We start from the raw sequence: 13,038 nt of genomic DNA, 5'->3' as shown, positions 1-13,038 counted from the left end.
TCAATAGAGACCTTCGGTAGATCTCGAACTCGATCCTCCGCGGGCGGTGAAGAAGACAAAGAGTAATCCAAACCGGAACCAGTAGTCCGCCATATTGGAAATCGGTGTTGTTTTCGTGTGAACGCCCCCTTTTCGCGCCGTGATAGCCGCATCGGTATTTTTCGTGTCGTTAAACGATATTAAATCATTGTCATCTTATTTCGAGTACTGTAGAGTTATTAAAAGTACTCACGAAGTACTTTTTTATCGCTTTCATAGCAAAATACGCTGGAAATATGTTATTTTAGCTACTATAGAGGGCCATAACCTACCGGAGTTGATGATTTGAAGCCGGTTTGTAATGTTTTCGTAATGTTTTAATGAATTGTCACTTATTATTAGGTTAAATATATTGTGCACAGATATATCAGAGACGTAAATATTAAAACCTGGCTGAATTCTGAACTCCTACTTTGCTTTTTTCACACATTGCATTGACATAGATTTAGGGCAGCATACTCTCTGAATTGTGTCAGAAAATTGAAAGTGTAGCTCTAAATCGGTCTCTTATAAAGTTTCAAAGAAAAAAATTTTTTCCCTTTGTACAGCAGCTTAGAGTACATCTGTTGGACGTGTGAAACGTTTTGAGTACATCTGTTGGACGTGATAAACACTATCAGTAATGACTGACATTTATGTAAGTATCATCATTATGTCTTTGTATTTTTGAAGTATATGTGTTTGTGAATCATTTATTTAATTTTCCAGACTAATTCATGGATAGGGCTTCCCCATTTTGACGTTGGTTTTAAGTCCTTGGGTCCAAATGGGGGACTCAATGCATCTTTACAGGTAATCACTACATTACCGCTTATCTGTTGATTTCTTTAATCTAAATATTAAGTATGTATTTCTTTGTTTCAGCTTCTTTTACATACTCCTCGGTTTATTCTTGCTATCATGTCAGAAGTTCTGCATGACAAAACTGCTTGTGACGAAAAATTCTGTTTGTGGTGCTTGTTGAAAACACTTGTGAACGATATGAACGAGAAACAAAAAGCAGAGGCTGTGTCATTCCCTGATGGTAAGTATAAAAATGATGGTATGAAATGAAGTGCCACTATGAACAGTTACATTTAAAATGTCTACTTGTTGTCATCTGTTTGTAGGCTTTTCTACACACTTTGATGGGCTGGGTGGTGACCCTTTCCCTTACTTGCAAAAAATCTGCTGTACACTTTCCCATGAACTATGTGAAGTGTGAGTTACATTACTGCAAAGTGTTTCTGAACATAAGACGGAGGGTATAGGGTATGTGTTATTCATTGATTTGAGTATTTCTTTTCAGGAATCCTGACATGAACTTGTCATTATCTGAATTACTGCAATGTCTTCATGGCAGCCTGGAGAAAAAAAGTGAGAGAAGGTTTTGTTACACCAGATATAATGAAATTAGAAGCCCTGTTTTTATTGTATATTATTATCACCAGGGAAGTGCTCAGAGTGTGGAATGGAAACCAACAAGACATTGCTGCAAGTTGGTCTTGATGTGCTGGTTGATGACAGTGAAGTCATATCTTGCCAAGATGCTGTTCTACGTTATTTTTCCTCCAGCAGTGCTGAGGATGATTGGTGTGCGGAGTGTAATGCTAGTACGGGTCAGAATACCCTATCAAGTAGTTTTGCTTCATCCCCACACATGTTGTGCCTGAAGTTCTCTAGGTTCGTAAGTGCATATTAACTGGAGTATTCATTGCTTCCAAGTATATCATCTCCATCTCCTGTAATAGATTCACAGCCGTCGGGAGAAAAATTGGTGCAAGTGTCTCTGTAGACATGGACCTACTGTTGCCTTCCGGAGCTGAATACAAATTCGCAGGCTGCATACTTCACGAGGGTGAAAGTTCCCGTTCTGGCCGGTACATGACACTTGTGAGGTGTCCCTCTGGTTCATTCACCCTCTTAAATGATGCTATGGTAAGTTTTTCACAAGGGTCATCAGTAAAAATGTTGTGCAATATTATTTAAATGATAGTTGATGTGTAATGTTATCCCCTCCAGGTGTCACCAGTCAGACGAGAGTACCTTCTGGCTGATAAGTCAATACGTAAAAAAATCTACATAGTTATGTATGATTTGCAAGTGAATAATGCAACTGAAAAGGTAATGTATTTAAAGACTTATTAATATTCTCATGGTGTTCACTATTTCTTCACAGTAAATTTTATGTTTTTACAGCCTGTTGGAGATTTAGCTCTTAACACTTCAGTTAAGTCATTGCATGGTTCTTCATGGACAGAAACCTCATTTCCATGGGAAGTGCAGCTGGACACTTCTATTCTGTCTACCCCGTCTAAGAGGCCAGAAGCAGAATTTCCATGGGAAGTGCAGCTGGACACTTCTGATCAGACTTCTCCATCTAAGAAGGCAGAAAAAGAGTTTCCATGGGAACTGGACTTATCAATTCGTTCCACCCATTCAGAAACCTGGCTGGTTACACCACACAAAAATGTTCAAGCTGAGGTAAGCTCTGTTTTCAAGTTTTTCTCTGTTGTGCTACGGTTTGGGGATTAGGAGGTAAAAAGAACATTAGCTCAGACATTTGTGTTATCTTGAAGTTTCTTAAATATGAAGCATTTATTGTAATACAATGTAATATGTTACAGGTTATACCTAATTCGCCTGAAACCACACAGACTGTAGGAAATGAGGTAAGAAAAAATATTAACACAGTACTATTGTTAATTGATCACATGCTGCAAACTTAAACCATTCATTTACCTTTAAATTTAGGTTGATGACCAAATGGACACATTTTATGGAAGTGACACATCGTACGAGTCTATATTAGAACCAGTAAGCTATGTACTTAATTTTAGATGACAAACATTTATCAATAAGTCGCTTCCTAGTATTGCTGTAAATTTGAAATCTTTATTTCCAGGAACAACCAAAGGCTAAAAAGAAAATAGCATGCCGAGTTCTTGACCTGGATTGGACTGATCAGGTAATATGTCCTATTCAGTAAATTAATCTAATTGGATTCAGTTTTCTTGGCACTCTCATTTCCCAAAACTCAGGCACAATGACTTCCCTGTGTAACTTGGTGATTTTTACCACCAAAGCATCAAAGAAATTTTTGTCAAATGGCACAGGGACTACTAAAATGTCCTTTATAGACCACAACGCTAGATCTGCCTCTTTAAGTTTCAGGATACCGAGACTCAGCTGGATTTGACAGTAAAATTTATGGGTATCTTTAAGCCTAAATTCACCATTGGCATCAATAGTTAGACAAAATCTTTCTAATTGTTCTTTCTTTAAATGCTGTTGGAAGTCCTGAGGCCTTATCTTTTTAAGTACTGCAAGACACTTAATTTCCAATAGTACAGGTGGCATAGTATCAGAGTACACAATCCCATCTGGGCTACAACCTAGGCCAGGGTATGATGAATTTACATGTAGGCCCAGCTTTCCATCGATTTTAGCTTTTGCATCTCGGTTTTCATGCCGCCAATCCATGTAGGCATTCCTGGCAGTTGATTCCTTACTTGTGCCGTATCTCATGGCAGGTGTAATGGTTGGATCAATGTTCCACAACTGATCATAGAGGAAACCTGACAGTCCTGTTTCAGTCAAGTGGAAAGCACGATGTGCCACTGATGCTGTCACAAGCACACTCCGGCGCCCAACCCAACTATCACTTTCTCCTTGACTTTGAGTGCCGGGGATTTCAAACACAGTGTTTTCTGGCAGTGATTGATATGTGTATGAAATGAGTCCCCCCTCAGTTAGGGGTGCATTCTCAACAACAATGAGATCAGGAAGGTTCTTAAGAAATTTTCTGCATAACATAGCAAGGCGTTTCTTCCCTTTAAAATCCAACTCATAATCAGAGTATTTAAGTTCCAAGTGATACTGCCATCTTGTTTTTTCTTCATTTTTGGACAAAGCTGCAATAAAGTTATTTATATCTTCTTGGGTAGCTTCTGTCTTCCTAAAAAATGTAGGTCTTGGGTCAAAACGTTGTCTTCTCTGGACATCAATTTTATATGCAGGATACAGCTTTTCACGAATATTCCCTGGGTTTCGTTGCAAAGAGCCTTTGTTCCACTCACATGGTCTTGATGTGCATGTGACAGCTGTAAATTGCAACAATCAGTTTAAACATTGCTACCTGAAGTCTGATATAAATCTGATAACAGATAATAATATAGAATGAAAGAAAATGCTTGTACATGTAAACCTGACTCCATTCTTTTAGAATGCAAAACTTTAGCCTTCTTTACAGAATGGCAGATTTTGACCTTTGTGAACACCAAAGTTTAACATTCTTTTAAGTCGGAGGCCTATGGCTTTACAATGCAACGATTCTTTAATTATTTCTGTGCTTGCACTGTTACTCACCTACACATTACCTGTCACTACCTATATTTTGTACCACTAAACGTGTTTGTTTCTCCCTCTTCTAAAAAATGCTTTTGTCTTTACAGGAAGTGGGAGGAATAAGTTCTGGACTTCCACCCAGTGTTTCAGTTCAACGAGTTATTGTGAGATACGCAGTTTGCAAGACAATGCCAGAGAAGGATTTCAAATTCTTCACTGGATTATCACAATGCAATTTTGATGTTCTTTTTGAATTAATTGGAGGAGATTACGTAGTGGACAGACTAAAATATGAATATAATGACAAGACCCCTGAAAAAATGATGCCCTTCAAGAAGTTGTCAGCAAGAGACAGACTCTTCATGATGCTTGTGAGAATGAGGAGAGGTGTGCCTCTAAGAGACCTGGGGTATCTTTTTGGTATAAGTGAGTCTCAATGCTGTACCATCTGTAAAACAATGATTAGGACAACTTATGAATGTTTAAGTTCTTTCAAGAAAGCCATGTTTGTAAGTGCAGAGAAGCAAAAGAAGGGCATGCCTGCTCCTTTTCGACCCTTCAAAAATCTGAGGGTCATAATTGATGCTGCTGAGTTCAAAATTGAAAGACCATCAGATTTTCAGCAACAAGGCAACACGTACTCAGAGTACAAACACTACAATACTGAAAAGTACTTGATTGGTACTTCAACCAAAGGTTCAATTATTTTTTGCAGTGATGGGTTTGAAGGTCATATAAGTGATAATGAATTAGTGAAGAAAAGTGGCTTCCTAGACTATCTCACAGAAGGTGATGCTGTTATGGTTGACAGGGGATTTCATCTGGCAGCAGAGTTTGCTGAGAAAGGAGTTCGACTCATCAGACCACCAGATTTTAAGAAGAAACGGAAGTTCTTCACAGCAGGAGAAGAAATTTTTACAAGGCAGACTGCTTCTGCTAGGATTTATGTGGAACATGCCATCAAAAGTATAAAAGATTGGAGACTTATCCGCTATGTTGTGCCAATGTCCATGCATGATGTTTTACCTCAGCTAGTGTTTACTGCAGCCTTCCTTACTAATTTTGATGTTCCCTTCATCAAAGTAAAGAAAACTTCATCCCGTAGGTAAAATGTGTTTGTATTATATTGTTTGTATTGTACAAGTGCCATGATAAACTTAAGAATTGTTGAATGTTTAAAGAAAATACCTGTATTATTCTGATGACTTTTTTATTGAGCTGTAAATTGGACATCACATTGCAACTACAAAATAAAGCAATCTACAATTTGAAACATGTATTAATATTAATATTCCTGAAAAGTAAGCATAATTATAAAGCACCCACCATTCACCATTACTGCAAAAATATAATAACATGCATCTATTCATAAAATACCCAGGGTTAGTCCACACACATACTCACTTCAACTGCAGGGCTACCTGGAGTACAGAAAACTACTCTACAAAGAGAGGAGAGAATATTAAATGAGTGTACCTTTCCAACTACACACATACACATTTCTAACTTACTTGTCTCTATCGCTGAGAGGAGGGAAAAACAACTTGTCAATGGTATCAATGTGATTTAGAGGAAAGATGATGAAATTCCAATCCAGATGAACGCTGAACACAAGACAAAATGATGAACCAAAAACCATAAAATGTAAAAACAATGACTGAGCAGGAGGAAATCTAATCTAGGATGACAATCAAGACAGGGGACAATAGTTCCACCTGTATGAAGATGAAGTGTATAGGTAGACCATCCCCAGTTATGTTTTATGCAAGGATAAACCACTGTCCCAGTTATTAGGAGTAATGATTGTGAAAATAAAGATAATAGGTCAGTTTTGATAATTTTATGAAATCAAGTTCAAATCTATTGGTAATCTTTTTTAAATACTGTCAAGTGAACTACTAAGTGAAATGATTTCTAACCAACTGTGGGCTGTGAGAAGTGGGATAGTATCAATTGTAGTTCAGAATATATTGTTACTGATTAATAGGGATTAGATATGTGATATGTGAAACTAACTTACTAGATAGATATGTTCATCACCCAAAAATTACTATCCAAAACAGGGCTTTTCCCTCTGAACCATATCATATTATCAAAAAATAAATTTATAAATAGACAGAAAGAGAGATAAAAATTCAAAGGGGCACTTTCAGCAACCCCTTCTGTTGAATTATACCTGACTGGAAATATAGTATTAAGATAGGACTCCTGAATATTTTTAAATGAAAATTTGTTGCAGTAGATAATTGTGTGGCTTACATATAACTATGGGATTCCAATAACAACAGCCACAACGCATTAGTAACACTCGGTATCTAATGTGAACTTTCAATACTTGTGCCAACAATTTTTCAGTTAGAAAAATCTCAGTGGTCCTATCATGATACAGCAGAAGACTTACCATCATAGCCATTTAACTGAATATGACACCACATAAACAGCAAAGTGGCACTCACATGGCTGCATCTGCCAAGAGCTTGTTGTTTGCACGTGCAAGTGCAGATTTTCACATTACCAGACATTGTTGAGATTGCCACTTGCACATTATAAAAATCCATCCTCATGGAAGCCCTTACTTGAGCACGTACAAAATAGACAGCTCCCATTGAAGTGTTCTCAACTTTTCTTACATGGCCACTTTTCAAGAACACCATGCCTCTTCTTATTTTTTTGCAATGCTGAATAGATCCAGCGTCATCTGCAAATGGATCAACGACCTGATTGGATTCCTCGTCTGAGAAACCACTGTCCGAATCTTCTACAATCGACAATGATGGGTCACTGTAGACAGGCATGGACTCAATGAGGTAAAAATAGATGTGCCCATAGTTGAACATATTGGGGATCTGAATTGAAGGAAAAGTATCCCAGCCTGAGGTAGGGAATGTGGTAGGCTGTGATGCAACCTACAAAATGAGTTAAGTTAAAAATTAAAGAAAAGGCACTGAGTTCTCAATTTCTTATACGCACAGAAAGAAAAATATACATTCTTACTTACCAAAGTCGTTTGCTGTGTGTTTTTTTTTTGGGTGTACCACCTCCCTTCGTCTAGCTGTGGATCCACTGCTCTGTTGCCTTTTATTCTAATGACGTTTTCAACTCTTGAACATAACAAATAGAGGGAAGTGAGTAAAAAAAAAACACTTGATAGGAAGTATATAGTTATTTTGTTCATTTAAATAAATACCTTGATACTAATTGATCCTTAATGCCAAGTTTGGAAAAACCATAGCATTCCAGCCAGCGTCGCAAATCATCCATTGAGTTTTTCTTAACCTCAGCATATGGTAGGGTTGCACCGGGAACCTCATTAGGTAAGAGTACAACATCTTTGAATGACCTTCCTACTGCATGACAAACGTCTGATTCGGGGCCCAAAATGTCTTCCTCAAATGCCCTGTCAACTCCACGACAAACCTCTGTCTCGAGACCAAAAATATCTTCCTCCTTGTCACGCAGACAATTTTTCTAAGGATAATAAAAATTACTAATGTACAATTATTTGAGATCATGTCAGTGATGTAAAACTGTAAAAAACATACCTTAGATTTCTCAAGAGGTTTGGAATTAATCTCATAAATGTGAGACGATTGCTGAGAATTTTCCTACAGAAAAATAATTAGGATAAATTAGTCAGATTGTTCGATCAAATCAAAAGTTAAAAATTGCTACAGATGGTACACTTCGCAAACCTTTGGCTCTTCCCTCTTCCTTTTCTTAATTTTAATAGGAGTAATTTTGACAGGAGTGCCTTGAAAGTGATTGTGATTTACAGGTGAAGAGGGATGTGGCTCATCTGTAGGAACCTGACCTTTCACTTTTTTTGTTTGCAGGTCATAAATGTGTGACGATTGCAAAGAAGTTTCCTGGAAAAAGTTAAAATTGTTAGTTTATAGAAAATGGCATAGACAGATCTGTATAAATTAGTTCTTTCCTTAACCTTTGGTTCTTTCCTTTTCCTTCTTAAAATTTTTATAGGTGTTACTGTCCCTTTGGAACGTTTTAAGCCATCTTGGTTTAGGGCCGGGGAAGAAGGCTCATCATTAAAGAGTTGCTTCCTACTGGATTTTGCTTGAAGCTCATAAATATTTGATGATTGGAAAGATGTTTCCTAAAAGTTTCCAAAATTAGAGGACTTACAATTTTACTTAGTAGATAGGATGTTATGAATCTGTCACCTTTGGGCCTTGCCTATGCCTCCTCTTGATTTTTAATGGTGTTACTTTGTTGGGAGTGCTTGTAGCCAAAGGCTCATTCCTCACCAAAAGCGAACCCAAGGACTGTGGCAATTTTGACTGTGGTAAAACAAAGAACAAAAATATGTATAACAGCTGATCACATTTAAATGTCTAACTACTGGAACGCATAAATGTGTTCAAATAGAAATGATAATAATAGTACCTCAACAGGATTTCTCTTATAAAAAATCAAATATCCATTCCTTGACATAAGAGATAGTGGTGCACACAACGTTTTGGAAACCTGTAAGAAGAAACAGACATTTGAATTCTCCATGAGTGTGAGAAAAATTATTGTGAATCTTAATGCATTCAACTAACATTATGGTCATTAAATTGTACAAAAGAGCCATCTGGGCATCTAGTGATGCAGATGTAATGGCCGTTTTTCCTGGAAGGCCCTAAGTGAGCCACACAACTGACAAACGTAAAAGAGGCCTCATTGATGACAATGTCCATGTCTATGGTGACACAATCATCACATTTCTCATCAGTGGAGGAGTCAAATCTAAAATCAGAAACTGTATTAGCATCAGGAAGAGTCAAATATTACATTGGAAATGGCCACATAATAGAGAGTAATAATTATTATTATTTAAGCTACCTTTTTAGTTGTAAAATGAGAACCTCTGGTTCATGCAATATATCTATTTTTCTGGAGTAACTATTTATGCTGTCACATGATGGACACTTGAAATCATTTACTTCCTCTGTGTTCGTGAACTTTCTCAATGCTTCTTGGACACTGGTGCACAACGGTAAGTTAAGATGATCGACCAATTCATATACTTTAGTGCTCCGGGTACATTTGCAAAAACCTATAGATGTAAAAATAATTTTTAATGCTAGCTGCTGTAGTAAGAAACCTGATTTTGTTAAAATTTGACATCATCTACCTGAAGTTTGTAACCATCCAGCAAATACAGTACCCAGAGGGTATTTGTGTATGTCAACTTCCTCAACACTAAAAAAAGTGATAAAATCAAAACAATTATTCAAGACTCACAATTCTTGATTGACAAAAAACATTAGTGAGTCACTTGCCTCAATTTTGTTTCTCTGCAGAAATCATGTCTGACCTGCTCAAGTAGTTTCAACAGGAACTCATGAGCATCTTGCTGAACATTAATGTTGAAACCAGGCCAAACAACTGCAACAGGACATGATATGTTATGTTAATTTTATTACTTGTTCTTTTACAAGCCCACTTCACCTTCTTGGTGGTAGGAAGAACGAGTATTGTTCTCAGAGCGGTGTCACCCTTTTACTATTTGTACTTTCATCTCAGAACACTTCTTTTCATTGTAAAAAATTTGGAATTGCTTTAAATTACCTCTCAATAATGCCACAAACGAAGCAGGTCGGAATGGGCCAGAGCTTGAACACATTTCATTTACAGTCCTTTTTAGTGAGCAGCTGACACAGAGGAGAGAGTGACACCTATGGCTTGCTGGGTCACTTGCCCATTCAAAAAAATGTGGGATGTGCAGTAAGGCCTGAAAAAGAAATGACATACAAAGCAGAGGTGAGTACCATTACCACTTCAATATCACTTTAATACTTACTTGAATGGTAGCATTCAAATAACAGGTGTTATTTAAATTACACAGGCCCACATAACATTGTGCAAGAGCTTCACCTTGAAATACAGAAGTAACTTTGGAGGGAGCCTGGTAATCACACAGTAAAAATTAGGAAAGATAATAGGAAAGATATTTAAAAGAGCAACAAATAGCAAAAATGAAAGTGACCTGTTGATCAAATGCTCACCTGGTGCACTATGTCTACACTATTATTGTTTTTCTTACTCATGGTGTCAGTCATCTCCAAACTGATGTCGTTAAAGCTGTTACACAAAGGAAACTACAAATTTACGTAAACAGTAATTGGGGGAACCCCCTTTTCATTTTAAACAAACATCGATTAACAGACCACTTCCAAGAGCCAGGTACACTTTCAATTTTCTGACACGCTGCCCTAAATCTATGTCAATGCAATGTGTGAAAAAAGCAAAGTAGGAGTTCAGAATTCAGCCAGGTTTTAATATTCACGTCTCTGATATATCTGTGCACAATATATTTAACCTAATAATAAGTGACAATTCATTAAAACATTACGAAAACATTACAAACCGGCTTCAAATCATCAACTCCGGTAGGTTATGGCCCTCTATAGTAGCTAAAATAACATATTTCCAGCGTATTTTGCTATGAAAGCGATAAAAAAGTACTTCGTGAGTACTTTTAATAACTCTACAGTACTCGAAATAAGATGACAATGATTTAATATCGTTTAACGACACGAAAAATACCGATGCGGCTATCACGGCGCGAAAAGGGGGCGTTCACACGAAAACAACACCGATTTCCAATATGGCGGACTACTGGTTCCGGTTTGGATTACTCTTTGTCTTCTTCACCGCCCGCGGAGGATCGAGTTCGAGATCTACCGAAGGTCTCTATTTTTAAATGGTATATAATTTTGTCTCAAAATTCTCAAATAGGTTTTTACAAAGTTGGAGGACACAATTTCAACGTAATATTTGGTCTGCAAATGCAATCACGAATATAATTGCCAGCCGGAAAACACTCCAAAAATCATACGCGAAATATTTACAGTATAGGAAACAAATTGGTCACCTTGACAATTCAATCAAGTTTAATATGCTTCCTTCCGAACCTTGCCTCACACATCTCTGACTGACTACTGGCTCGCTCGCATTTTTAATACTGTTGTGTCGGTCTCACTCGTTCCGTCTACAAGGTCAAGGGCCACACTATTTCGGCCATTATTTCGGTCCCACTACTACTACTACAACGTCCGCGCCGAGTGAGCGCGCCGCGCCGGCCACACCGGTGCGCACGCACTTGACCCGCCAGGGCGGGGCGGGGCGGGGCGGGGCGCGACGGACAGGACGCGGGTCGCGCGCGCCCGGCCCGCTCGAGCAGCACACAGCGGTGCAGTGCGACGTGGAGCGGCTGGCAAACATGTCACGTCGCCCCACCGAGTCCTTGCAGTGACTCTGCCGTCGCCTCGCCTAGTCACACAAGAGGGCTGGAGAAGACGTGCGCTCCACGCGAACTATTAAAAAATAAAATCGCACCAAAACGCCAAAATAATTACAATAATGTCGCGAAAACCTTCACTGATAAATAAAGTGTGCGACTGGCGTGAACGTGCAACGGCTCAACAGTACATCTAATAAGGCACAGCACAGATTAATGAAGTATTCTTGCTTGTCCACACGCATCCTCCACCTCTACCTGCCTGCCTCCTGCCGCCCGGCTCGGCCGGGGAGAGCGCCGTGCAGATAGGCAGCCTGTGGGCACGCGTGCTCAACGGGACGGTATCCAGCGCCTGCCGCCCGATACAGGCTACACAGGCCGATGGCTCGTGCTCGTATGCATGTCCGTCAGACCTTCGGGTTTTGCAACATTTACTCATTTTTCGCAGGTTCGCCTAATACGATATTATTTCTTCTTCCCGCTAGCGCTAGAACCCCCGAGCCCACATAAACAATTGTCACTATGATAGCCCAACCTCGGCATCAGAACCCTAGCTAGCTTAGGTTGAAGGAGAACTGCTAGAATTGCATTCGGAGCACTAGAGGGTCATCTCGCTCAAGTCGGGCGCTGATCTCGGGCACCAGGATGGGAGGGAGGGGAGGGGGCTGAGCTGACACACTTTTCACGCACTCTGGACGTCGCTGGGTGGGGCGGGGTGGGGCGGGCGGCGGATGCACTTCGCCTGCACTGAGCACGCCGTGGCTGTCGGTCGAGCGTCCTCAGGGCCGTCCGGCGTGGACCGCCTGCCTCTGCGCCTCGGTGCATCAGAGAGGCAGCGCTGTGCTGGAGGAGGCGCCCAAGGGCTAGAGTCTGTTCTACGACATCTCACGTCTGAAACCTTACCGCGTGTTATTTGTGTACTTCGAGTATACCGTGGTCGAGTTTTACGCGACCGCCTCTCATTTCTACTTTTGTGAGATCCGTTTTTGAATATTTTTATTGTTTTTCCTGCTCCAGACGTTAGCGTCCTCGCTTCCTGTTGCTGCACCGGGGTGTCATCACGCGTCCAGCGCACGTTTGTACTCCAGGGTAAAAGTATCGCGGGATCCCTACGGGCCCCAATAGTAGTCCTGAACCTCAGGGTTCAAGGCGTAGCCTGTACTGTTCATCGCGGCTCTGGTCTGGATGGTGCAGCAACAACAGCAACAGCACACACACGCTGCAACGGCGGCAAGCCACTGCAGTACAGACCGACGAGTCGGCGAGTCACTGAGCCTTTGAGTTTTGTCGAGTCAAGGCGATCCAAGGTGAGCTTGGGCTTGGCAGAGCACAACCTACCCCACACCTCGCTGCCTCTACTCGGCCGCCTCGGCCGCGCCAACGGAGCCACTATCTCACTGACCCCGCACGTCTGCGCTGCGGCCAGTTAG

General features: G+C 40.0%; 2 protein-coding genes across 3 annotated transcripts; one reads left to right on the top strand and one right to left on the bottom strand.

The window, feature by feature from the left end:
- Positions 1 to 7: 7 nt before the first annotated feature.
- Positions 8 to 5,638, top strand: LOC113212162 (uncharacterized). 2 transcript variants are annotated; one of them, XM_052275781.1, is made up of 14 exons: positions 8 to 333; positions 591 to 676; positions 748 to 831; positions 904 to 1,063; positions 1,149 to 1,239; positions 1,328 to 1,395; positions 1,470 to 1,701; positions 1,770 to 1,956; positions 2,041 to 2,142; positions 2,218 to 2,502; positions 2,646 to 2,690; positions 2,773 to 2,835; positions 2,924 to 2,986; positions 4,473 to 5,638. In XM_052275781.1, exons 2-14 carry the CDS (start codon positions 662 to 664, stop codon positions 5,472 to 5,474), a joined length of 2,397 nt encoding a protein of 798 aa, XP_052131741.1. In that variant the 5' UTR covers positions 8 to 333; positions 591 to 661; the 3' UTR covers positions 5,475 to 5,638. The 2 variants fall into 2 exon arrangements, with proteins under 2 accessions (XP_052131741.1, XP_052131740.1); XM_052275780.1 differs by having other exon boundaries at positions 588 to 676.
- LOC113212178 (ubiquitin carboxyl-terminal hydrolase 36-like) lies at positions 5,624 to 9,996 on the bottom strand. Its single transcript, XM_026430786.2, has 13 exons — positions 9,957 to 9,996; positions 9,648 to 9,753; positions 9,500 to 9,567; positions 9,208 to 9,421; positions 8,925 to 9,111; positions 8,767 to 8,847; positions 8,544 to 8,660; positions 8,306 to 8,476; positions 8,058 to 8,231; positions 7,908 to 7,970; positions 7,553 to 7,833; positions 7,364 to 7,466; positions 5,624 to 7,271 (listed from the first exon to the last, which is right to left on the bottom strand). Exons 1-13 carry the CDS (start codon positions 9,994 to 9,996, stop codon positions 6,744 to 6,746), a joined length of 2,133 nt encoding a protein of 710 aa, XP_026286571.2. The 3' UTR covers positions 5,624 to 6,743.
- Positions 9,997 to 13,038: the final 3,042 nt, after the last annotated feature.

The sequence above is a fragment of the Frankliniella occidentalis genome, unplaced genomic scaffold (assembly GCF_000697945.3).
Source record: "Frankliniella occidentalis isolate FOCC.00 unplaced genomic scaffold, Focc_3.1 Scaffold911, whole genome shotgun sequence".
NCBI lineage: Eukaryota > Metazoa > Arthropoda > Insecta > Thysanoptera > Thripidae > Frankliniella > Frankliniella occidentalis.
The sequence above is the reverse complement of the archived record's forward strand: the minus strand, read 5'-3'. Positions and strand labels throughout refer to the sequence as shown.

Excerpts from the sequence above, each read along its gene's own strand:
- LOC113212178 (XM_026430786.2), bottom strand. The coding sequence starts at position 9,996 with ATGAAATGTGTTCAAGCTCTGGCCCATTCCGACCTGCTTC. Across the intron at positions 9,568-9,647 it reads TGCAGAGAAACAAAATTGAG|TGTTGAGGAAGTTGACATAC; the intron begins GCAAGTGACTCA and ends CACTTTTTTTAG. Across the intron at positions 7,971-8,057 it reads GGAAGAGGGAAGAGCCAAAG|GAAAATTCTCAGCAATCGTC; the intron begins GTTTGCGAAGTG and ends ATTTTTCTGTAG.
- LOC113212162 (XM_052275781.1), top strand. Across the intron at positions 1,240-1,327 it reads TCCCATGAACTATGTGAAGT|GAATCCTGACATGAACTTGT; the intron begins GTGAGTTACATT and ends ATTTCTTTTCAG. Across the intron at positions 1,396-1,469 it reads TGGCAGCCTGGAGAAAAAAA|GGAAGTGCTCAGAGTGTGGA; the intron begins GTGAGAGAAGGT and ends TATTATCACCAG.